Raw genomic sequence first — 27,423 nt, 5'->3', positions numbered from 1 at the left:
GAAGTAAAACGGAATTCTAAAAGCGAAGATGTTTAAGATGTATATTAGAATTCATAAAAGGATTACGCGTACTGAAAACATGGCTGAATTCCCAAAATAAAAATCGTGCAACATATAGAAAGTACATTAGTACTAATTATATTCAAAGCTATTAAATAAATCAGCTAATCATGCCTGCATAAACTAGAATTTCCAACTCGATTATAGGTATATGAAGTGCACTTTGACTCCTAAAACATGAAAGGGGTCATGTTTTATGAACAGAAAGAGGTGTCAGATTTAGGCAATTTTTTGACACCGGGATTCGTTGTTTAATTAAAAGAGTTGTAATGGCCCATTAGTGCACTAAACACGACAGTTTCATGTAATCACAGGTGAGATACACATGCCGCTTGTGTATTAGTGTGGCCACTAGAGGGCAGTGCTGTTCCTCGTCAGTTTATGCATAGATGGAAGAACAGCCTGGGGTTGAGAGGGGGACACTGATGGTGGTACTCAGTGCTGTATTGTAGACCCGCCTCGTTGGGCGTGATCTGAAACCTGGACCCCGCCTATTCAAGCCGGCAGTGATAGCTCGAAACAGAAGCCAGAAAGCAGCAATCAATCTTTCGTGCACCGGCGCTTCAGCATGGGAGCTCTGGGTGTTGGTGTGCTCCTGGGCATTTCTCTGTCTCTGGCCGCCCTGGCACTGGTGAAACTCTCTATACCCTCCAACGGGACTGACAATGGGAGGCACAGATCTTTCCTGGAGTCCATGCATCAGGGGTTACTAAAGGAGATCGAGAAAAGGCACGCGGACCTGGCACTGTACCACCGAGCATTACAGAGAGGTCAGAGTTCAGGAGAACTGCGAACAGCCGACTATAAACTGGACCTGCGCAATCTGGATTGGGCAATGCTCCTGGGGCCCGAGTCGGCCAAAGAGGGTCTGGGCTGCCAGGAACTCAGCGCCTTGAAGCAGGTGGACTACCTGGGTGCCGGCTTCACCAAGTTGGTGCTGAAAGCGACGCTGGCCGACGGGCGAGCCGTGGCTGTCAAGTCCGTCCACGGGGAGGGCAGCGACCTGAGGGGCTGTACGCAGCTCTACGGGGACCCGGCGGGCTGCTACAGGCTGGCTACCTACAAACTGCTGAAGGAGGTGACCCTGCTGAGGGGGCTGCAACACCCGGGCATCATCCAGGCATGTACATTTTGTGTGCCCGCGCGTATATCCTGTTCACCCCCATATATACCTCCCTCGTTCCTGTCAGTACCTTGTCAGTGCCTCATCTCCGTCACGCCGCCCCTTCCTTATGCATTTATATAACCTGTCAACTGTCCTCTATTCACCCCACCCCTGAACCCTGCGTGCACCTATTACCCCCAATTAACGCCCTATTCCTCGGCGCGTGGGTGAGTACACGTGGGACTTGTGTATTTCAAACTTACGTACTCAATCGGTTCTAGGCGCTTTTATAGTCTCCCCAGTATATTAGACGTGTATGGCGCTGGAGTTTTAACTCTCTGGCCTTTTGCAAAGCTTTTACTCTTTCAACGTCATTCATCCAGTGCATGTTGCATCAATGCAATGACAACATTTTAATTAAATTGACCTCTGTAATTCCCAACGGCCGCTGTCGATATTTCTTTCCATAGGTTGTGCACCGAGTATTCTCTCTTCTCTTTCTAGTTTTATTCCAGTTCTTCGTGTAAGTGTTTGTTTTCGGCTTAAGTCCTGACCTCTTTGGCCCGGAGTTGACTCAAGCAAACACAGACAGACTCCCTTTTATTGTTCAACACTCCCTTTGTACAGAGAGGTGAAACGTGCATCTAAAGGGAGCGATTGTGACTCCCTGCGTTTAGACTGCCTGGAAACGACCAATAATATCCAGTTTTTATCTTGCATACTCTCAAGGAGAGGACAGCGAATGATATGCCCAAGATCACACAATTGCCAGATGAAGTGGCGACGCCGGGATTAGTACCTAGGCTACAGGCCAACCATAGCCGCCACGCACACGTGTTCCCTTCCGCTACCTCTTTTTTCTCTGTACAGACCTTCGCCTCGTCAGGGGTAGTAGGCGCTATATAAATGCAATCACAGTGCAGGGTTTCCGCATGCCCGGCCTGGGATTCCTCCCGGGCACCCTAGGCTGCCGACAGTGGCTGCCACCCCCTGAGTTTTCTTAAAGCAGCTGCTATTTTTCACACTTTCCGAGTGCTCCCCTCGAATGTTTATGCAATGAGAGCAGGGTTTACAGAAAAGCGCTGGGGTTCACCCCCAGTGCAAATGTGTTCAGGGTGTGACTGGCCTGGTTCCCCACGCCGTGCTTAAAAACACGTTTGCTTGAAATTTTACACACCAGGCGACACGTGTTGTCTTTGGGGCGCGCCTGGTTTGGCTCCGTGTCATCTTTACTGAGCACACTCGCGCCTGCCCGCGTGGAGATGTGAGCTATCATTAAGTAAGCGTCTCAGCGCTATGCAAGAGATAAACATAAAACACATAGTACTGGTTTGAAGATATTGTTCCAAACGCGATATAGATAGATGCACCTTCTGGTCCAGTCACACACACTGCCATTGAAGGGTTTGCTTCTGGTCTCCCCCACCCTGAGTGTGGTAGCTCAGTTGATTAATGCCCCTACTGCTGATACTTGCGTCTGAATCCAACCCTCACCAGCTAGAATTCTGGCGGGTTCTCAGTGTGTCATCCCCCCGTAGCTGACGTCAACACCGTTGGCATTTGAGTCAATGTACGTCTTAACCTTTCATTAGTGCTTAGACGCATTGTGGGTGGGCACGTGCTCTGCACGTTACGCGTGCAGCCCTGCGGTGGTCTACAGAGCTCGAACAATTAATTATAGAGAACTCCCCATTCCGAATTGGATAAGAGATCTCAGAGAGTTACATCATTGCAGAAAAAAATGTGAAATCTGCCTTTCACACGTTCTGACATGGACTGACTTTGCCTTTCATCCTTCCGAGGCCCTCCTCCTATAGGCAATAAAGAGAGTAGTGCAGTCCAGCGGTATAATAACAGAACTTGCTTTCACTAGCCTTTCCACGGCGTGTTCTTCATAGGAGTACAAAGACTGGCTCAGCATTTTCTCCTTCTACGGTCAGTTAAACAAGTTTCACTGACTTGGGGAATAACAATACATGTAGTCAATAGAAGTGCAATGACCGACCTCTTAGTAGCTAACAACTAGAGACAATAAAAAAGGTAATTACTTTTTATTAACACTTCCCCAAAGCGGCGTGCCGCTGGCAGCAAGCGCTATGTATGCAAAAACAAGATGTCTCCGGGCAGGGATGCCCCGGCGCGCCTTGATCTTCCTTCGTTTTCACTCTGCAGGTGTCGAGTTACCAGTCTTTACTGCAGGGACACACTTTCTACGTGCCGTCGGCTCACATTTAAGATGCTTCAGACGGGGAACGCAGGAGCGGGCCAGCTGCGCCCAGCCCGTCGAAGGGAAAACACTTTGAGGGATCGAACAGCGCCTCAGTGAGTCAGAAAGCACTTTTCCACCCCAGAAATCCCACACACAACAAACTGGGTGGCTTCGACTGGCAATTAAAGACACCAGCTCGGATGAAGTAGCCAATTAGAGGTCACCTTGTAATTAGCGGCCTGTCCTGGCTTCACCTCCTCATCGGGGTCGCATCCTCACTCCTGGAAAAGCCTACGCGTTAATGTTCCATTCAATCTGACATGTTTGATGGACTGCGCGTTCTCACTGCCCAGGAGAGAGTGGCCGTGCTCTTTTCTACAATTGCGGCTGCAGCAGCCGGGCTTCCGCCGGACTCCGCATGGGCGCTTCTCTCCTGGGCTCTGCTGGTCTTGACTTCAGAAATCTCTTATTTGGGGGCGGCCGCGTCCTCGTTTGCAAATGTTTTCCACCTCCTGAATTTAAGAATGCGAACGCAGTCAAACGCCCAGGATGAACTGAAAATGACAATGCATCCTTTTCTATTGATGTGTAGTTATGAAGATTTATGATTCGGGGATTTATGAAGAGAAAGTCAGTCAGCTGCCCATGGCTCTCAGAAGGGTAGATGTAGGGCTTCGAACAACTTGGTCTCAGATCCCGGCTTTCCGCTTGACCCAATAATGTGATCGTAGGCAAATCGTGAATTCCATTCACCAACCTCGAAACTCTTTTCTGCACACTACCAGTTCTCTGTCCCAAGTCACTGCAGGACTAGGCCCACCCCTGCCCATCAATTGATTAAGTGCTCACTGCTGACATATACTGTGAGCTGCAGATGACGAGTCCAATTCGTGGCATAGCCGACTCAGACTTCCATGCTCCCAGATTGATAAATCCAGTACTATTAAATTGAGCTGAGCAATATTAAGAACTGTAGTTTAGAGCGCTTAGAAACTGCACCAGTCATTCTATATGAGAAACAAGATATTATTACCCTCCTTAGTAGGCGCGCCCTATTATTCCATTGTCTGCCCATGCTCCCTGTTCGTGCAAACCCTATCCATTTTCGAGCCACGTCACCCTTGATTTCCTCTGCCCCCTGTCTATGAAAGCATCCTGTTATTTACAGCTTTGTTTCTGTGTAAATAACAGTATTGTGTATTTGCTGCTCAGCAATGGGTGCTTCGGCCCCGTTATCTATGAAATAAACAACGTGTGGCAGTTTTTGGGAATACAGAGTCGCCGTCTTTGAATTGTTTTGCGGGAAACAGTTCACAGTCAGTCCATTCCACGCCCACAGGGATATATCCTCATTAAGACCCTCTTCTTATTAGGCGTATATGATGCTCCACAGCTGCACTCCAGATAGAGCGATAACGTCAGAGAGACAGAAAATGGAATACACAGAGAGATAGGTGCAGTGCTTAATTTGTGGTAAATAAATAAGTGTAGGGACCCAAAGTTGTACTTAGGAGTCCGGCCGCCACCGCTGCTGAATGACAAGGTTGCCAGCTACCAGCGTTTCCTAGTCATGATTCTTCTACCTCATGCTTTTTTTCAACACACTACACGTCTTGTCTATTTATGTCAATTTTACATGTTCTTTTTCATACCTAGTTTCTCTCTGTGTCACAGTTTCCCTATCTTTCTCTTCCTCACTCTTTCCCCGTTGTCTGCCTTTACCTTTCTTGGCCAAATTCTGGTGATGAAAAATGTGTCCCTATCGCCAAACATGAATGCCTGTGGTGAGCCCTGCACGTGGGGGTGGGGTGGTGGGGGAGAGAGAAAACAGAGAGGGCGAGAGAGTAACAACTGGAGTATGGGAGGATAAAGGGAAGAGAGACAGAGGTAAGAGAGAGAAAGACAGAAAGAAGGGGTTAGCGGGGAAGAGAGAGATAACAAATGGAAAAGACAGAGACAGGGGGAGGAGGGGAGGATAAAGAGAAGAGAGAGGTAAGAGAGAGAAAGACAGAAAGAAGGGGTTAGCGGGGAAGAGAGAGACAGAACAAATGGAAAAGACAGAGACAGGGGGAGGAAGGGAGAATAAAGAGAAGAGAGACAGAGGTAAGAGAAAGAAAGACGGAGAGAAGGGGTTGGGGGAAGAGAGAGACAGAGCAAAAGGAAGAGACAGATAGATACAACAAGTGGATCCGTGCCTTGTCCAGCGAGAGACATTATCCGCTGTCTTTAACGAGTAGCTCTTTCCCGGGAGTTCAGTGGGGTTTATCTGTGAGGCCTGCCTCGCTCCTCACAGTAGCCTTAACGCGCCTCTTTTCTCTGCAGCTGCGGGGCCAATGCTATGATAACAGCCTGGATGGTGACACCAGGGTCACAGCTATGCTGGAGCTGGGCTGCCCTCTGGAGATGATTAAGCTGCTGCAGACCCCCTGGGAGGAGAGATTTAAGGTAAGAAAACAAAGCAAAGGGAAACGTGCCAGCCACTCGCAGCTCCCCAGCTGAGCAGGCCCGAGAGGCCCCCACTCATGGCCACTGAATATCACGTTGACATCACGTTTGCCTGAACAAACCCTCCGGATACATCTTTGTTTACACGTCTGTTAATATCTGCATCTTCTTTCTCCATCGAGCATCGTCATGTTTGTGTTAATTTTGCAGGTAATCCCGCCAGTAAAAAGATTTGGAACAGCAAACAGTGTAATGTATAATCCTCAGCTGTAGGGCGTCGCCTGGGTGCCAGGGCCCGTCTCCGCCCTGCCTCTTTCAGCAGCGTGGGGGGCTTGTTTTCCTGACGAGATAAAACGGACACTTGCAAACAGAGACGCCTCAGAAGGCCTGCGCGCGGCGGGGAGAGGATGTGCTGCCCCCGTAGATAAGCACGGGAGCCCTCCTCGTGAGTGAGGCGCACAAGTGTTACAATCTCTGTGAAACTCCTCTAAAAGGAGAGCTGGCAGCTGGTAAAGCCACATCCACAACTTTCTGATGTCCTGCCACGTCACTTTCTGCCCAAAGAACCCAGAATATACCCCCTTGAACGTCGAGTTGAAAGCACGCCTTATTACTTAAAAACGTTTCCAAACATTTTGTTGCGAGTGTTAGAGTTGCATTCCTAATTTTCTTACTCAGAAATGGTAGCCATTTTTTTGAGATGGCAGTTTGTTCTGTTACTAAGGGGGTCATTATGATGGTGGACGGATCGCCATCGTCGTGCCGGCGGTGGCGGTCCTTCCGCCATCACATAGCGATTCACCCACTGCCAAATTAGGATGGCGGTGGGTACCACGGCGGACGCAAAGTCCATCCACCGCTTCACCGCCAAAGGCAATCGCACTAATTGCCTGGCGGACGGAGCATGGCCACTAATATGGTGGTGGTGCCTAGCATGCACCGTCTAACAAATTAGGATGTGGGGTCAAAAAGGCCTTTCCATGGCGACGATGAAAGGCTGGTGGGGACTGGGTTTGAGGGCCTGTTGTGGCCACCCCTTGTGTGTGGGGGTGTTGCTGCACTGGGGGTTCCCATGGTACCCCCCTCATTTCCATGCACCAAGTGGCAGGCACCTCGTGGTGCCTGCCACGTAGTGCAGGGAAATGCTGTGCACTCACTTTTAACATTGTGTGCGGTGCTGCACAGCACCATCCGCATTGTTAAAAGCCCGGGATGCGCCCGCCAGTACTGCGGATGCATCCATATCGCAGTGGTGGGACCACCACATGTCTGGTGGGCGGTCCCAAACACCGTTACGATGGCGGGCGAACCAAGTCCGCCTGCCATTGTAATGACCCCCATAGTTACGTGTCGTAGTTGTGGTTGAATAAAAGTTGGACATTCTGCCTGATCCCTGGTTGCCATTAATATCTTCCGCAAACAGAAGCCGGCTGCTCCTGGGCCAGCATGGCAAGTTGCCTGGAAAGCCAGCAATTTTAGACTCTTTCTATCTCTCTGTACAATTGATAGAGGCAACTATTTTAGTGTCCCACAGCCCTTCCTTTCAAGATGAAGCTGAACACATTTAGATGGCTCAGCGCAGGAGAGGTTATTGAGTCCTCCATTTTTAAGATGCAAAGTGCCACAATTTAGCTGCTTCGGAGCACGTTCTGAGAGATCTCTTGGGGATGTACCAAAAATCCGTCATGGATCTGGTCCTCGTGGACCAACGCTGGACCCCCCTGACCACAGCAGAGTAGACTGGCGTACAGGGAAAATGATTGATTGTCTTAAATTTCGATGCCTCTCAAAGGTTAGTAGAGCTAACTCTCGCACAGTTTACATGTACTAGTCATGTGGTATGTCTCCTAATGTCCCCCATAAGCCAGCCCTTATTGACTTCAAGCTGTGGAAAAAAAAATAGAATTTAATGACCAAGAAGGACTGCCGGGCCCATGTCTTCCCACAGGCCTCTGTGTATTAGCCTCCATGTGTTTAGCTCCAAGACATTGTAGGGTCTCTAACTTTACACTCGTAAACACAGTTCTCTAGCTATGCTCAGCCTTTCACAGCCATTTTGCGTTCGCTTTCTGTTTATGACTACAAATGCTGCAGCTCAGTATTGCCACGAGGCCGAAAAGGTGCAACCCTTTTGTGTGTGTGTATGTGTGGGAGGGTGGGGACTGCTCCTCTGTCCCTGCTGAGTGACACAGTACACAGCCACATGCCAAGCTTGAGATGTCCACGAGAGGCCTCCTTCAAGAACAAATACTAGTTGGTTGGGCACTTGGAACTAATAATCACCCCTTGCACTGTGATGACACCATTGTTTGTTTCTCATTTTTGCTTGTAATGCATTTCAAACTAATCCGCTGTTTGCTTGTCCCTCCAAGCTGGGGACTTACTGGATGGATGGTGTCATTTCTGCCATTTCTTTCAGGAGTAAACAATAATATTCCAGTCAAGGGAGATGAAGGGCGTGTGAAACTGTGAGGTAGTTCCTTCCTGCAGGGATGCGTAAAAAGAACATTTCATGTTGTGGTTTTAATAGCATTTACATCATTGGGGGAGCCATTATTTTTACACATATTTGCTTACACGTAGTACACATTACTCAGTGATATGGACATACTTAACTCTAAGGAGTGATTTGTAAAGAACAACATATTGTGACAGGAGCATGTGAAACATTGTGTTGTATTGTATTATGCTTTTTGTATAGCGCTTACTTCTCCTTTCTGGGGTTCGCTGAAGCACTTGCCCACATGGTTAGCTCACTACACCGTTGCAGTGTGCGATTGGAACATCATGTGCTGTACATAGAACATTTAGTTTGGGTGGGTCTAATTGAACAAAACCAGATTACAGAGACCGGAAATGATCTAATGTGGGGGGTGCAGATGGGGACAATATTAGACAGCACACTGTTCAGTTGATTTTTGGTATTAAATGTATGCAGATTGTACAAGTTACAATATCACACACACAGCTAAGTGATTTCTCCAGATCCACACAACTGTTTGGCTCAGTGCAGAAGGTGGTTTTCTTGTTTTTAACTCAATAATTTACCAATTAGACAACATCGACAATGGGGTTAGACTGTTCCATATCTGTTGGGTTGGAAACAAACTTTTAGGTGCTGATCCCTTAGGTAAAGCAAAGCAACGCCCATTTGGCCGCTGATACTTCTCTGAGCACTTTTATACTGTTTTTTGGGACGGGGTAGGCCTAAAGCTGAGCTAAATGTATTCCACTGTGAATTTAAGGAGGTTCTTGGAGTCTGAAAGTCTCTGGGTGGACTGTCTGCCTTCAGAAGATTCAGGACATTGCACTCCAAGATCTTCAGCATGCCTTTGGGCATCAGTGTGTGAAGATCCATACACTTCCGCTGTCAGGAATGGCATGTTACCACTGGCCGTGTCGATTCAGCATTGAAGCACACATGTGGTGCTAAGCACAGCACTACCCCAGTAAGAGGAAAGTGGCAGTTTGTCCAGTGGTGGCTGGCATCTACTGAGGGTGAAGAGGCGGGCAAACAAAATTAAAAAAAAGAAAAACACTTACTGATCGTGAGGGACGACGCTCTCATAACTCTGACGTCTTCTACTGGGTCTGCAATGCAGACCCCAGAAAACTCCCTCGACCAATCTAGGCCTGCTCATGTGCTGTTAAACAGCATGTGGGCAGTGTCCTGATTGGTGGGAGCGGCCTCTGTCGCCGCTCCCGAGGGTACTGGATGCCTGAACTTGCTCTCAACCCAGCTGCCTTAAGACAGCTTTGTTGAGAGGTTTAAAGTGCGCATGTGTGGCTGGCCATTTCAAGATGGCTGGCCAAAGAGACATGCATACTTTAAACAAGTACAAATTAGCGCTGTGCCAACCATTCGTCCCTCTTACTCAGAAGGCCCCACCCGGTCCTGACTCTCAGTTCAGGACGGGACACTAAAAAAGAAATGGTAATCAGTTACCATTTTACTTATTATCTCATGGGCTTTGGGGGCAGTAAGTGGGGCGATGCTCCTCCTCCCCATAGTTTGTCTGAGGCTGCAATCCATTTGTGGGCGCTGTCTTCACTGCTACTGGGTGTAGTAGGCCTCTGGGAGTCGGTGAGGCATTGTTGGTAAGTCGCTCAAGTGGGAATTAAGAGACCTGAGCCATTCTGAACTTGCAATCTGATTTCACGTTCAACTCTCCACACTGCCCTTTAACTGAACCCAACACAAAACTTCTCGATCATAGAATTTCAGACACAGTTACTCACCCGTCGACTAGACTCTAAGCACCCCTTTCAATGTCTTGATGTATAATTTAATTGCAAGTACTTAGACATACAGAAAGAAGACACATAGAACTCTATAAGGAATATATAACGTTATAGCGCAAACAATTACAATGCATGTTTTTACAACGCAGTTTTACATCACAACTACCATTACATCGCATGATTTTACAATGCATAACTTTACATTGCAAAATACTTTTGGGGCAACAGTAGGGTAAGTGTTGGATAGTGTAGGGTTAACAATTACTATTCCCACTCCAGTGAGTGCAACAGTGGGGTAAGTGTTGGATAGTGTGGGGATAACAATTACTATTCCCACTCCAGTGAGTGCAACAGTAGGGAAAGTGTTGGATAGTGTAGGGGTAAAAATTACTATTCCCTTCTACCCCACAACCCATACCCACCCTAGCACTAAAAAAATCTCCATTACTTACCTTATAGTTATAATGCGTTGTAATGGGGCATTGTAGCTTCTAGCAGATCAGCACCAACAGGCACAAGGGTTAACGCACACTTAACAAATATATGTTAATTTAAAACCGTGTAATAAATAAATAAATACTTTAGACTTCCTCATGTTTCCGCATTGTGCGATCCTGGTCACATTACATTATATCTTTGATACTTAGATCCATTATCTGCTAACATTTTAAGCTTTTAGATAGAGGCTAACTTCCAACATTACATACTGTGTAAAAGCCTGGGCATTTACACCTGCTTGGCGCTGGGACCTACGGGTGGCCAGTGGGCCTCATCAGACCTACAGCTGTTGGGCCCAAAGGTGTCTAGAGGGTTTGGGATTTCTTTCCAGTGCCATGTGATGTGATGCAGTGCTCACCTGTTTCCTCACTTTGCAGTGGGAGGGCACAATTGGGAATGCACTGACAGTGTCATTAATCCCGGTACCACTCTGGGTGGAGGGGATTAGTTAACATTGCCAGTTTTACCACTGTAAGCAGAGATGCTGGTATACTTTTTCAAATCTGGCTACTTTCTAGGGCCGTAGAGCAGCAAGTGAACTGATGACCACTGAGCTTCACATTTAATCCTTTTTCTAATGCTTCAAGTGAAAAGCAGAGATAGCTGTTTTTGTGGAGAAAGTAGCCATTGAGTGTCCTCATTAGTAGGGTGACTGGACGTGCTGACACAGTCCCAGGATTTTACCATCTGTTCTAGCAACTTTCAGTAAATCAGTACATGTAGCACATGTCCTAGTTTTCAGAGGGTCGACTGAACACAGAGACAAGCACATTTTCATGTGTTCCAATTGAGAATTAGTTAGCTTACCCCAGCATAAAGCAATTTATTTAACGCAGATTGTACTGTGTGTAAAATCACATTTAATTTACATTAGTACCACATTGTCTTTGTTTTCTATGTTGGTGAGATCTGTTGGTTAAGTCCTTCTGTGCCGCTCAGTCCATTCAGCACTGTAGTACTACGTCTATGTTTGTGAAATGTCCCAGTTTTTAGTTTTCAAATTCTGGACCTCCACTCACTAGGGGAGTGTGAAGTGTTTATTAAGCAAGTGAAGTCTAGCATAGATCCCTGTTATTGACCTACTTGTGGTCCAGAGTTGTCCCGATTGCCAGGATTTATGCCCTTTCATAGATTTTCCATGCCAACTTGCAATATTTTCTGGTGCATGCTTGGTAGCGAGGAAAATGGTTGTGCCGTTTTCTCACAAGAAAACTATAAAAAACAATCATTGTAAATTTTGAAAGCTAGTGGCAGTTGGAAATCCTTTTTTTCTCACATCACTTGTCCGCATGCATGACAAGTAATGCTTTGATTGCCTTCCCGCAGAGCCTCAAGAAATCGAAAGATCACTAGTAATTTTGTAGACTATGTTAGACACAGTTTTTACATTTGAGGAATATTTTTATTTCATTTCATTATAATGGTGGCATCCCACCAGTTCTGTGGTATCAACTGAAGCAGTAGTTGTGGCATCAAAATTAAGACCATTAATAATGATCTGTGCAGTCTATGATAAGTTAGATTTTTTTTATTTAAAGTGTTCAGTGCCAAGTGTTTCAATTCTTAAGGTTTTTCATTTCTTATCCTTTGGTTCACCACAATTTAAGAATTTCTATCACTTAATGTTTGCTGTTACTATTATCTTGCTCTCTGGAGATCAATTGTGATGTCTATTATTCAAGACATACTTTTCATTATACAGTGAATCATATGAAGAATGCTGATGAGAATGTGACATTGACGAGGCCAGTGGCTCTTATTTTTTCTAGATTTGTCTGAACCTTGTGCAGCTTCTACATTACCTGGCGCAGTCCCCGTTGGGCTCGATAGCTCTTCTGGACTTCCAGCCCAGGCAGTTTGTCCTGGTCGATGGAGAGCTGAAAGTGACCGACCTCGACGATGCTATCACTGAGGAGCTTCCTTGCAGAGAGGACGATGACTGTCGCCTCGACTTCCCAACAAAAACGTTTGCCCTCCGTTGTTCACCTTCTGGGACTTGTGAAAGGCTAAATGAGAAGAGGAACTTATATAATGCATACAGGTGAGTGGCACCGTTGTTTCATCCAAAGAGAGATATCCATGCAGCTCTGGGCCTTCATTTCACTCCCAGCTTTTCCCATGGGTGTCAAGTCACCCAAATACCATGGGAGCCGGAGAGGCATCACATGTATATTTTGGTATTTTTATACCACAAACCTAAATGGGAAGTAACTATGGAGGTGCTGGCCGACAATGTAAGATTTTGTATCTCAAGTAGAAATTTACATATTTGAATTACACAATTAAATTGAATGTATTTACATTTTAGCCCCACAGAGATAACAGATTCACACATTTTTCAATCAAATGCTAACGCTGGGATCTGAACCTAGGTGCCCAGCTTCCAAAGTCTCAAGCTTTGCCAATACAAATGGGGTGAGGCGTTGGCCTAACGTCTAGGGCGGACAACCACATATCTGGGGAACGGGGTTCGAGTCTCTGCAAGGACGCTCAACATCCTGTGATTCTGGGCCAATCACTTAACCTTCCCGTGCCTAACAAAAATTAATATGTCCTCAGGTAACGCAACTGGTACTCGTGTAAAGCACTTTGATACCTAATACCTTTGGGTCAAGTTCACGCTATATAAAACTCCGTTAAAAAAAGGGAAAAAAAACACATCTCATGATATCACAGGGTTAAGACCTTGCTCCACCATTCACCTTTAAAACCTCCTTCTTGTTGCTGAGAAGTTAGTGTAGCAGCGCAGAGTGGAAACTAGTGAAAGAGATGGAACGCAGCCCTGCTTACTTTCTTTTCCTGCCTCTGCCTTCCTGACCCCTTAGACCAGAGGCAGCAAGAGAGGGTATCAAAGAGCAATGCAGGGACAGTAGGTGCTATACCTGTCTACCCTTAATTTACATCCATTTAATATAGTTTTATGATACTGTTTAACTTTTGTATCAATTTACAATGCTGACATTCTAGAACCGAAAAACCTACATGAATCCGGTGATATGATTTGAGTGTCTGCCACAATCGATGCTTCATATACAAATTTCAGGCATATTTACAATGCCTGACTCATCCCCAAGTCCACATGGTAGCAATATTCTTCCATCTAATTGTTTCTTAAGCACTACCTTATATCATAGGTTGACAACTCCGTATCGTTTAACTGTGTTTGTTCCTGATTTATCCTTTTATATTAATGTGTTGTCATTATGCGACCATTGTTTTCTCAAACATCTTAATATAAAAGCCTAGAAGTGATAAAAGATAATTAGTGGTAACTAAACTTAATTTATTGGGCTCTTTGCTCTCGTAAACACTCTGTTTTATTTGGCCACTTAGCAGGCAATGTTGCCAATTTACAGAGGCTTTTGGGGCGGCAACAATTGTTACACATATATTGCTTCCTGCAAATCCATGTTGATGGTTTTGTAGCCTCTAAGAAATACACAACATTGCTACCGATCTTTTAAAGGTAAGAATTCACAGAGCCTCTGATAGTTTTAGCAGCTGGTTGTTTGTGTCTCTTATTCATAGTCGTTTATCAGGATAGCAGAGCCTTGAGTTTGCATTACAATCTGGTTTGAAAAAGTACACAGTGGCCAGTTTATTGGATCAAAGATTGAGCAATGGCAATTCTTGTGATGTCAGGGGGGAACAAAGCCAAATATTTTAATTTTGTCAGGTTGATCATTATAGTGAAACTTTGGCGATTGCAGCCTGGTTGATTCCTGTACTCATCTAACTATGTGTTAGCTATAATTAGGTTTACTAAAAACAAACAGGCTTACATACATGTGCCAACCTTTGTGTACCGGGAAAATACTCAAAGCCAATTTCGTGAACCCTGATGAAAATCTCAAACTGCTGAAACTAGGCTTATTTCTGGGGAAAAAAAGCCACGCCTGTCCAATCCCCATTTTCAGGGAAAAGGATCAAAAACGATAACAGACCTAGCATTGCGCCTGGGGTTCAGAGTAAATAGTTCTTTCATTTATAAAAAAAAAAGCTACAATTGTACCACAATTCCTAAAATATTGGGGATAGAACGGTAATTAAAAAAAAGATTGGTGACAAAAGACCTTTATAAAGCTAAAAGAAGTTGTCGTAGTCAGTGTTATATTTGTGTAGGAACCAGGGCTAAAGGAAGACAAGAAGGCAAACGCGCAGCCATGGACCCCAAAGAAAACATAAGAAACAAAGTTTAAAAGGGTGAAAAACATGAATGGAGAAGGTGCATACTGTTGGTATGAGGGGGTCAGTCGAAAAATAAAAAAAAGAAGAAACAGCATTGAAGAATACAAAAGAAAAAGTAGACGGCAAGTGAGTGCAAAGTTGGTTCTAGTGGATATAAGGGAAAGAGGAAGAGGCAGGTAGAGGAATGAAAGGTGTTGGTGATTTCTCCAAAATATTCCTTTCGGAAGACCGAGGAAGGGGTGAGCAAGAGTGGGCACAAGAGAGGAAAGTTGAAGGTTTGGGAAAAAGCATTGATAAGCCGACAGAGAGGCCTAAAGTTGTAAAATAGCCCCTCATGTAGTTCAATGCATGCGTTCTTTTGGAGTCAGAAAAATACACCGTAGTAGCCAGTATCATTAGCTGAGAGAGAAATATTCCTCTGGGCTGAGATAAAATGTGATAGACAAAGTCTCAAACCAATGGTTGAAAGATGCTGGTCTAAAAAAAGCCAGTTCTTGAAACGAATAGACTCAAAGCCCACTCTTATTTGAAAACTGTACTGCCAAAACCCAGTCATTAAAAAAAAAGGAGTAGTTATAGACACCCTCTTCCCACTTATAAAAAGAAAGAAAAGGCTATGCATGATCTCAATGAATAATGTAATTTTTAACAAGATGAAAGGCGCATCTGGTTGTGTTCATCAACCTGATGAATGGCGTTCATTTTGAAAGGTTGTTATTTAAGATTCAGCAAAACAAATTCCCTTAACAACGTTTTTCTGCAAGATCACAAGCAATTCAAAGCAAAGGAGCTTATGTTAAAATTAGCAAAAACACACAAGGAAAATCTTGGTGTGAGGGCAAACACAGTTGTTTTATTTCCAACTGAATGACATAAGCCTTGAAAAGCCATAATAGCTGCACCTGTGTGGATCTTTTTCACCATCTGGTTTTGATCTGCTGGTTCGTCAGTTTTCCCCATAGGTCAGCATAGAGGGGTGAAGGATCCCTGTGAGATCCCAAAGTCTGTGAATCACCCTTCTTTGTTGTTACTGTCTCTTTACGGTGAATGGCTTCTCACCAGTCGTCCTATTCTTCTACCCAAGTCTCTTCGGTTATTTAGACATAGCAATCCAATCATGACTTGGCCTGCACCATCCATAGAGGTTGAAGAATCATTTCAATGTGGATTAGACCTTTAAGTCATGGCCTCAGCCTCTGGATCTAACAACATCGTGTGCCAAAGTCGATGCCAGCCAGCTATCTGAAATGGGCAATTACAAAACTGTGACCGGGCGACGGGTGCTTTTGTGCTTTTTTGTTCTCTAGCTGCTTGCTTGGGATCCTCAATGGGGTTTAGAATGAGTTAATAACACATGTGGTATATGTGTGAAGAATTAGCTATATTGCCCCCGTCTCATACTAATATTAATCTCAGAACTCTGGTTGGTGTTTGGGGAGTGTGTGTCCCCGGGTATGTGCATAGGGGTGTGTGTGTGTGTGCGCGGTTATATAGTTGTGTGAAAACCTTCTTCAAGTTCCTTCAAAGCTGGCTGAACAGGGGGAGACTTTTTTAATTGTAATGAGTTATTTTAAATGAAGATTCAACAACATCTATTATGCACAAACAATTTAGGCATTCTAGAAATTAAACATTATCTTGGAGAATGATCACAATAGGGGTGACGCAAGAAAAAATTACACCGCTGTTTTTTCCAGTTCTTTATAGGCCAGGGCTTTGAAATCAGCAAACCTGTTGCCATATTTTGCAAGGTAAACTTTAAAATCAAAGTTTCGGTCTCCAAGCGGAGGATGGCATTGAAGAGCAAGTTCGTACACAGCGAGAAGCTTGTTTTCAAGTAGGCGTGTGCCCCCAGGGCATCAACACTGAAATCTTTTAATATTTCTGCTGGCTCATCTTTCTAAACAACATATATGGAGGTACAGAGACAAAAGCGTGAACATACACGACTCCTGAAATTTTCAAGCAAAATGGAAATTTCATTTTCCAAGATTTTGAGTTAAAGAAATGCACTGGTAACCAGTGTTACAAATAATTTACCTATCTTCCTTTTAGCCACTCATAAAAAAACTGCTTGAAAATCGGAAGAAACACTGTAAACCGCAGAAAAATAAAACATACACTAGTGGTTTTGGCAGCCATTATGGTGCTGTTTAGAAAGAATGGCCTTGTTGATGTAGTACAACACTGAAGAGATTTATTGTGGTAGTTCATAACAGTGTTGATATTCTGTTAAATATATCAACACAGAATGTTTATCCAGCTTAATACACAGTTTACATTTTTATGACAAAGTCCTATCCAGTACTGACCTTATATTAGGATGATGAAGGTAAATAAAGATTGAGAATTTTTGGTATGATGAACTTTAATACAGAATTTAAAAGTACAATTCACAATAGACATCTTGATGAAATTCTAAATAGAATGGGTATTTTGATGCAACAGAATACAGAAGTTCTAATTTTATGATGAAGTTCAATACTTGGGGCCTCATTAAGACGTCAGGCGTACGTCGTTGCGGATTGGGAAGGACCGACCTCAGGTCAGTAGTTCCGACCGCATCATTTGGATGCGACCTCACACAGTGAGTTTGGAAACATCCATTTCCCCATGGGAGCTTGTGCGGCGGGGAGAAAATGTCCACAGCACAAGCTCCCACAGAAAAATTTATGTTTCCAAACATCCCTGCACCACGTGGCAGGCACCTCACGGGGCCTGCCACATGGTGCCGAGGTGTATGGGCGCACCATACGTGCCCCTCAGGACCAAATGCAGAGGCCTCAGAGGAACAGGGGCCCTGCTAGGGCCCCCAATGTTGCTTTCACACAGCCTTTCCATGACGGAAAGGCTGACATGGAATGGCTGTTGGAAACCGACTTTATAATCCAGTCAGCCGAAATGCCATCCTTAAGGGATTATGCTGAGTTTCCAACAGAAAGAGTTGGTCGGTCTCTCCGACCACATGCATTGTAATGCATTGGTCGGACTGCAGCAGGAAATGTCAGTCAGACCACAACCGACGAACTAACGGTTGCGGTCCGATCGCTATCGTAATGAGGCTCCTAATATATTGTTTTTAATAATGAAGCTATTTAGAGAATGGGAATTTTGTTATGTAAAACTTAAATACAGAATGGATGTTTGAAAGTGCAGTTCAGAATTGATAACGATGAAATTCAACATAAAATGGACATTTTCATGCAGCTTAACACAGAAGCTCTATTTATGACGATGATCGATACAAAATGGTTATATGTTAATCATGAAGTTAATTAGAAAATGGAAAGTTTGCTGCAGCAAACATTATTACAGAAGGGATAGTTGATAGGGGTCCATATAGAATTGATATTTTGAGAGATCACGATACAGAATTGAGGTTTTGATGAAGTTCAGCACAATAGAGAATGGCCAATTAGATGTTCAATACACAATATATACTTTGATGCAGCCTAAAACAGAAAGGCAAATAAATAATGTTATGTTTTCCTCTTGCAGATATTTTTTCACATACCTCCTGCCTCATTCGGCACCACCAGCTCTCCAGCCACTCCTCTCTGATATCATGAACGCGACAGGTACTAGCACACCTTCTATATGTTTTTTTTGTACAGTATAAAAAGAAGTCTTCATGGCAGCTCACTTAACAATATCATCTTTCCTCCCGCTCAGGCGATTTAAGATACGGGATAAACGACACCCTGGAAGCTTTTGAAAACGTTTTCCATCTGTACAAGTCTGGACTGTATCTACATAAAAGGCCTCGCTATTTGAAAGGTATAGTTGATAGCATGCTTTGGGATATATTTTAATTAACACTCTGGCTGCCTGACTGCATGTGTTGATTAAGTGTCTCCACTAAGTATGCTTTACGCCATTTGATACCCCAGATGCGTTGTCGAGAGGGCGGGAGGGAGGCAGTGGGAACATGCATTGAGACTAGTCATTTTAGGGAGCCACGTGGATACTTTAAGATTAAATGAGAACAGGGAGGGGCAGCCCCCAACTTAGCCCCAGGCAGATTCCTCCCAGGTTTCCTTGATCTCACTTCTGTTCAGTTCGTTTGCAGTGGAGGAGTAATTATGGTGTGTGTAATCCACCTCCATTGTGTAAAACCGCACTTTTCAAATTCTCACACTCTCCTGCAGCTGCCAGCGTCACCCACAGCAGTGTTGTTAGAAGATACATGCAATACGAAGAGGTAGCTCAATGGGTTGAGCAGTCGCTGCAGAGAGGCTTGTCACAAGGTCTGCTGTGTTTACAGGTCCTGCAGGTCAGGGAATGAATGCTTAGCCGCGGCTGACTCTGCCTTTTATCCTTCTGGTGGCAATAAAAGGAGTACTTTTAATGTATGGAATGATATTCCCTCTTGTTAACTTCTAAGAAACACAGTAATTCTGTGGTGAGAGCTCTTTAATGATTAATGTACAGTATGAGGTCATTAGCAGGCTCGCAGTGCCATTGATCATCACCTGTAGCTCAGGCCTATCATTCATAGACTTGCGGATAGCGAATGGTATCACCATCGGCTCCGAACTATAATACTATTTTATATACACAGTAAGTCAGATTTGCGAAAATCTCATGCAACCGAGCATGGCAACCAAAATGTATGTACTGCGTTGCGTGAAAGGGAGAGAGCAGGATAGAGACATATCCCCTAAGATACGGTGCTGATGTTCTTTTCCTAAGTGCTGACTCGCAATCTGGCTACCTTGCACTATGCGGACACCTTTGCACCATAGCCTTTGTTTGCTAATTCCATTCAGTGTATACACGTAGGCAAGATGTGCAGAATAGTCATGTGCTTGGTTGGTAGAATACTAAGCTTACTTGCGCTGAATCTTTTCAAAATAGGTGCTTCCTGGGAAATGTGAATGATGTCATGTCTCCCATTGATTTAAGGTTAGAAATGAAATCCTGCACTCCAACACTCATGACGTATATGTACATTGTGCACTGTTCTTAGAAAGCAGGTAGGGGACATATTTGTCCCCAGTCTGCCTTCCACCTGGCCCTGCACACGTTCTATGGCAGATCGAAACTCACGGAGTGAAAGGGGAACCTTGGGAGAAGGAGCAAATGTGATTGAGGGAAGAAACTCTGTCCATGCATGCCACACTCCAATGTTGTGATTACCCAGCCAGTCTGCAGAATTGTTTGTGAGCACATACACCACATTATATGCACATGCAAATTAATTTTATGACTTTGTCCATGCACAATATGCACTTCACTTTTTTCCATGATTTGAATTCATAATGTGGCCATGTCCTACAACCTTAACTGCATATTTTGTGGGTTGTGCAGGTTGCAAGGAGCATTTCAACTGCCCTGAGTAATAGGGCCCGGACCCCCCAGGTTGCTCCCAGCCCCGCTCCCATCAACAAACCACAAATCAGTAATTCGACAACCAGTGCTGTGGGTGCAAAAGGCCATGTTTATTACCATAAAAACACTTCAATAAACATGACAATACATAACTAGTAATTCAATAATTCCACACTATCAAATTAATCAAAATTTGGACACAACTTAATATTTACATATGCGTTCCTCCTGATATCGTAATCCATCCGCAGCAATGCTAAAAAACTTCGTTTTCCTATAAAGATGTTATCTATTGCTCCAGCACTAAGGGGCCTTCTGGCTCACACCCCCCAAATGAGAACCACGTAGGCGCAACCCACCGGCGTCCTTAAGAGGTGGGCCCCTGCCATCTGGTCTTTGTCCGCAACCCTAGGGACTCACCCCTCCTCCACCAGGCTGCCTAAGGGGGGCGGTTCGTAGGGTATAACCAGGGTCCGCAGCCCCATGCCCTAGTTTGTAATGTGGTGTCCTTGCCCCCCAGCCAGTGTACCCATTCCCTCTGGGGAGAGCTTACCATCTCTTGCAGGTTCGAATCATGGAAAGCATGACTCAGCATTTCAACTTAATAATGTAGTATCTGCAGAGTGCTCTATCTGACTGAGAAGTTATTCTCCTCGGCAGCTATCTGGTTACAACTGTTGATGAGTGTCTGCTGTTAGTCATATGTAATAACACCTGGTTCGTGATATTTTTCAGATTACACACTCTTGAAGGGATTTCGAATCAAGGAGACACAGGATTACAAATGCTGGCCTTCATTTAGCCACCTCGGATGCTTACTCTCCATTCACAATGCTGAGGAAGCGGGGGCCATCTGCAACTCCCATCCGCAGTGCCAGAGCTTCGTTATCGGCGAGGCAACAACGTGGACAGGTGAGATGACGCTCTCTTTATTATAGCAAATTTCAGGGATGTATTTCTTCAGTGGTCATTCAGTGAATCGAAAGGAGGATACAGATAAAGCGGATACTGTGAAACTGTAGGCTTGAGTTTTAGCCCCGGATTGCCTTCCTGACTGTATTCTACAATTGAACAGAATGAGAACCTTCCTCCCTTATGTGCTCTTTGAATTGCATAGCTTTGGTCTAAAACTGTCAGATTAAAATCTTTCATGAGCGGGACCTGCTGCAATACAGAGCGTGGCCCCAGAAGCCCTTCAAGTACATCTAGTGCCGCCTACTCCCAAAGGAGCCAATCACGGCTTGACATACTGGGAGGCGGCGGTACAATTACGCCACCAACCTCACTTCCTAGGCCCGGCAAGACCGCCATACGTGCGGCTTCCCCGAGCTGGGGAGCCTTTGCCATATGGCCTGGTATCTCTGAGGCTTCCCCATAAATAAGCACTTCATCCACCCCAAACAACAGATCCTCCCTGCCCCGTCATAGGTTGACACTACAAACTCCATTCTTCTTTGTGTTAGGGGTCGTGAATCCCCGGCCATATTTATTTAAAAAACACAAAAAATTACAGCTAAGAACACACAACTCTTCCATAATTATACTCAGTAAACCATCATAATGTACAACTTTATTTACATTTGTTTGATGACTAGCCTTAACAGAGGTGCTAATATGTTAAATTTCCTTGAACTACACAAACCAAACAAGGGGGAGGGTTGCTTGCTAGAGGGATGGTGAGTGGGAAAAGAAAAATCCATCCGGGGTCCTCCCGGGAGCGGGTGGCATCCTTTCAGCGAGGCGGAGATCGGCAAACAGAGACCCGCTTCCAGCCTTGGGCCCCTTTTAAGGGCAGGGCCCGGCGCAATCCAGAGTGTGTGGCTCCAAAGGCACTCCAAGTACTTCTAGTGCCGCAAACTCCCAAGGGAGCCAATCACAACCCGCCTAACTGCAAGGCAGCAGCGCAATTCTGCCACCGACCCCACCTCCCAGGCCCGGCGAGACCACCATACGTGCGTCTCTCATGAGCCTTTGCTATTTTCTCCTTCCTGATTTGGCCAGAAAGCCACTAAATCTATGGGCTTAACTGAACCAAAATTTGGAGAAAAGGAATTAAACCTCAAATGGGGCTATCTTCAGAGGCTGGGTAACAAATTCTTGTGGGATCCACCTTCCTGTTCTGGTAGAATACAATGTAATGAAAGTTAACTGAAAAAAATATGTAATAAATAATGCATGTTAAAGCGTGCCGGGCATGTAACAAAGGTCTCACCTGGAAATAAACAACATTTTAGAGGGATGCGCCCTTAACAGCATTTAAGTGGGTTAAATGACAATGTTCCATTTTAAATACAAATTCTGTCAGCGAGGCTGGTTATAAGTGGGATTTGGTATCTCGGTTTCTTTGTCAGTCAATAGCAAATTGTCCATTTTAAAGGACATTTCACCATTTACATTAATCATCAATAAACTTTAAAAACAACTTTTACAAGGGATTTGTATTTCCTCTTCCCCAGAGTGATTTAGGAAAATATAGGGCAATGATACATTTTATACACTTTGCTTTAGTCAATGTTATTTTTACATTGCTTAAAACACTTTATTCCTTTACGTTTGTGCTAAGATTCAGTTTTAGCACAGAAGACAACTCAGTTGCTACCAGGTTGAGGTTGTTTTATTTTATAGGTATCCCTCTTAGCACTAGAACTTATAGAGTGTTCATTCTATGAAAGGTCCTCCAGTGTTGCCACTCTACGAGTACATACCATAAACATTTATTGTCACCTAATGGACCTTTCAATTCAGTATTCAAAGCCATGGCTTTTAAATAGTGAAAATCTACTGGAAATGGTTATATGCCATTTACTTTTGACTATTTTTTGGTTGACGTTATTGAGTCAATGTGATTTAAAATTCATCATTTATAACCAGTTGCTTAACAGTTCCATGGAGAGAATGGTCACATTACATTGTATAGTTTTTTTAAAAATGCATAGCCCCTTTATGGATTAGAATAAACACGGTTGGCATAGGTAAGATGCTGGTACAAGACAGAGTGGTTAGGTACAAAGTGACAAAAGACAGAGCCTAGCCAGGCATCAGGCAGACAACCGAGAAGCTCTGCAGTTTGAGAAAAGACCAGCAAACCCAAAGACCTGTGGAGTAGGGTGACTTGGGGAGATTTCACCATCCCCAAAGACAATGGACATCTGGGAAATATGGCAAGGGGTAGTAGTTCAAATAGCAAAGGTCAAAGGTAGCTTGCGCAATGAGCATTTGGGCCAATGTCCTTGAACTGCCTACCATCCACTGCACACATTCTTTATAGACCTTTTTAGTCAAAAATCTCTGCCACTTTGATCTTCACATAACACAATAAATTGAACTGCAGCCCAAATTTGGAATCCCAGTAATTGTGGGAAAAACCCTAATCCCATCCCAGGGCCAAAATATGCCCTCAATTTTCCAAGAGCTGCCAGCATCAGGAAGTTTTAAGTGGGAGGGTGTCTACTGTCTCATTGAAACATGATAGGTACAACATATTTTCAAGATGAACAAATTGATATCAACATAATTAATTAAACAGATTTGTGGGTCTTGCTCCCAAAAGAGGGTCAGGTGTTATTTTATGTAAATTGTAAATTGATACTTGTATAGCGCACTACTCACCCGCAAGGGTCTCAAGGCGCTTGTACGAATACCGCTGTGGAACCCATCCTGGCTTTCCCTGTGAGGCGTCCACTCCTGGGCACCCCCAAGGTGGAGGCCAGGCATCCTTAGCATTGTGGGGGCTGTTGTGGAGATTCAGCAAGCTATTGCCCAGAGTTGCAGAGTGGGACTCCATGATTGGAATGGCACCGAGGCGAGAATTATCAGGTCCGTGGAATTTTGAGCCCAAGACCCGCCGAGGCAGGGAATTGAACCCTGGTCCCGGGCTAGACCTCTGCATCAGGGTCTGCCGCTCTAATCATTGAGCCACACTTCTCCACTTTTATGTCAAATTACATTATTGGCATTACTATTGCGCCCAATCTGCTATTGGTATGGTATTGGTATGGTATTGCAGTACTTTCAGTTTTCCAGGGATAACTTTCCAAATGATACACATGTTTCCATCACAGATGTGCTGCCCTTAGTGTGAATGGGTATGTTTCCGTGTTAGGTGAATGTGTCCACTTAAAGAAATGTTGGTAAAAGTGTTGGTGTTTGGTGGGTGAGACCAGTGGGTTGTACTGAGTCACTTATGCATCTTCTGGGATGATGTACATGCCCATTGCCTGGCAGAAGTATACATATGTAAGAGAGTTGGTGCCGGTGAGTGCTGCTTTGTGTCATAATAACATCTAATGACATATTTGGGTTGTTCTGGATTTCTTAGGAGGTTTGTCCTACTGTGGTGTGTTGTTAGTTAGTGCATTGTGTGTCTGGTGTAGAGAGTTGCCATGCTCAACTATGGCCCTCATTGTGTGGTTCAGTAATAATGGTGTGGTATTCCCGCCTCTGTAAGTACTGATACAGTGGGTATCTGCAATTCTGGATGCAGGCACAGTATTCTGACTCCCACACTGGATGCACCCATGGAAACTGGAAATTACAGCACAAGTTTGACATTACTGCACAAATTCCTGTCGGATTCCCCATTTTCATGTTGTTTCCCATTAGAAATTCACCATCTTATTCTCTATTTGTTTGCAATCCCGCCAAACTCAAATGGATGCCCTTATGGTATTAGGACCCAGAGCCCCCCAAATCTAACCAGACCCCCTCCCAAACCCAACGAGTCAATGACAGATGCCAACTGCTTTGGGAAGAAGACCATGTTTATTACATAAAAACACAAACATGGCATCTTAATATTCATATCATTTTTCTTTACATTTATAACAGTACACATCTAAGAAAATTAAGGAAAAACACATTTACAATTGTATGTCAATAGGATAGCAAACTTTTGCAATCTGACACTGTCATGGTAAAACCATTGAAGTCACACAATCATAATGGAGCCTCCATTCTTTAATCATCCAACACTAAGGTTCAGTCAACCTTCATCCCAAGGAGTACCACACAGGTACTCTCCACCTGCATCCCTGAGTGGAGGTCCCCAGTCCCCTATTCCTAGTCCACAACCCCAGGGGCCCGCCCCCTGACACAAGGCTATCTGTGGGGCTCATAGACTGGCACCAGGGGCTGGATCCCCATGCCCTACACTGTCTAACTGTGCGCACTTACCTCAAGCCGGTGCGAACGTTCTTCTTCAGGATTTAGATTGCTGTTTCCCCCCTCAGTGCTGCCCTAGGAAGTGAGTGGGAGGACTCCCCCCGCTGTTGTGGAGCGAGTTTGGGGTCCACTTTTCAGCCATATGGGGAACTGGTGGGTACGCCACCCGATCCGGTCCCACAGTCACGATGCCGCTGTAATAAAAGGAGGGGGCCAGGGCAAATGCACCCTCAACTGACGAGACGGCTGAAGTGACGCGTAAATCACATGCCACCCTCCGTTGTATTACTCCACGGATCTGCGAAGGCAGCCCAGCCGACCTGGAAGCAGACACACATCCCCTTCCCCCAGAGAGTCACAGGGTGGTGGAGAGGGCCCTGCCTCGGCGAGGCTCCATGTCCAAAATATCTGTGCTGTACTGGATGTGTGTGCAATATTCTACCTAAAGATTAATGCTGGGTTGTGCATACGTGATTAGAGATGTATGCTATTGTGCGCACATTGGTAGATAACTAGTGACAAAAGACCCTCCCCTCCCCCGGGTGGTGTGCATCGTATAAATCCCTAGAGAGAGAGAGAGAGAGAGAGAGAGAGAGAGAGAGCTATGGCATATCCGTGCTGTATTATATGAGTGCTCAATGTGTGCTTAGTGACTTTTTCGTGTGCGGTATTTGCAAAGGAATATAGAAAAACAGTTTTGCATTGCACATCTCCTGGTCGCCATCTGTAATATCCAGCTCACAGGTCAATGTTAAGCTTAGATATATTTTTTTTCCAAACAGGAGCTTAATTATGTATATTCTTGTAGAGGCACAGGTATTTTAGATAGCTGATATTTTAGCAGAGACAAACCCTTCCTTTCCATTGACATGCTTGGGAGCAAAGTTGCTTCTCAAGGAAATCAAGATAAATTGTTATAGTCCCACCCACTGATATTCTTATAGGGCTGTGCAAGAGTCAGTCATATAATCTAAAATCCCAGGGAGCCCCGTCAGCCCCTCAGGTATAAGTGAGCCTCATTAAACCCACCTTTCTAATAGATTGTGTCTACATGTTGGGTGGGTGTAATCTGGGGTGAATGTGACATGCTCTAAAGTTGTATTGTCTTTCCTTTACAGGCCGCCACCTAGCCTCCTTTCGAAGCACTTTCACTGAACTGGTACCGGATGTTAATTATGTGGTCTACGTTAAACGATCCGGGAATTTAAGGGAAAAGCAATAGAGGATGACAGGACACGAAAAAAGAACCCCTTGGAAAGATCTTCTAAGGCAGTTTCATCTCTAAGGAGTGTGCTCGCCCGGGAGCTTGATTTAGAGGCCAGCAAACGCTGAGTCAAGCTTTCCCGCCTTTTTGGCTCAAATCAAAGACGTTGCACAGCGGCAGAAAAACCACAGGATTGTCTTTTCTTCCTCCATGAACACTCAACGACAGCACATCAAAAGATGCTAGCAAAGTTCTGCCTTTTCCCTTCAAGGAATGATTGCGTGGACCGAGGAAGACATTTTGTGTTGGCGAAAAAGCCTTTGCTGTGATATAAACAAAGGACCATTTTCAAAGTTAATTTTACATTTACTTATAGCTGAATCATATCATGTGCGAGACTTCTGCCTACTCTGTTTATGTTTTAGCATATGCACTTTGGATGCTGGGACTTATAGGTCGTGGCACCTGCAGGCAAATTAGGCTTTTAGCCTATGTGCATTTGCATGTTTGTTCTTAATTTTACTTTACTGATTACAAATCTTGCGATTTTTCGAAGAGATTCAAATCTCAGGGGCAGATTTACAAACCCCTTGCGCCACTTTTGCGTCACTTTTAACACTGGAAAAATGACGCAAAAGCGGCGCGAGGGGCTTGTAAATCTGCCCCTTGTGTAGTTGGCAAACAAGTGTCTATGTATGTATACATATTTTCCTTTCAGTCAGCAGCGTTTCCCAGGCCCTCGGGAAAACCGTCCGTTCCTGTTGCACTGGCACAGCAATTTGTAGAGAAAAGTCAACAAGGGTAAGCGCAGCCAGCGGCTGACAAATATAAAAAAAATATGATAGCTTGTACCTTGAAACAAATGTCAAAAGCCTTATAGGTTTTCAGTGTACTTTCAGTGAAAGTTGATCTTGGTAGTTAGGTGCTTAATTTATTTGAATACAAAAATGTATGTTTTGAAAAAATAAACATTTTCTTTCT

General features: G+C 44.6%; 1 protein-coding gene across 1 annotated transcript; it reads left to right on the top strand.

Moving 5' to 3' along the window:
• Positions 1-580: 580 nt before the first annotated feature.
• Positions 581-27,423, top strand: LOC146799010 (extracellular tyrosine-protein kinase PKDCC-like). Its single transcript, XM_085626405.1, has 7 exons — positions 581-1,180; positions 5,697-5,819; positions 12,329-12,600; positions 18,246-18,325; positions 18,420-18,524; positions 20,814-20,990; positions 26,357-27,423. The coding sequence occupies exons 1-7, from the start codon at positions 629-631 to the stop codon at positions 26,458-26,460; spliced, it is 1,413 nt and encodes a 470-aa protein (XP_085482531.1). The 5' UTR covers positions 581-628; the 3' UTR covers positions 26,461-27,423.

The sequence above is a fragment of the Triturus cristatus genome, chromosome 9 (assembly GCF_964204655.1).
Source record: "Triturus cristatus chromosome 9, aTriCri1.1, whole genome shotgun sequence".
Taxonomy (NCBI): Eukaryota; Metazoa; Chordata; class Amphibia; order Caudata; family Salamandridae; genus Triturus; species Triturus cristatus.
The sequence above is the reverse complement of the archived record's forward strand: the minus strand, read 5'-3'. Positions and strand labels throughout refer to the sequence as shown.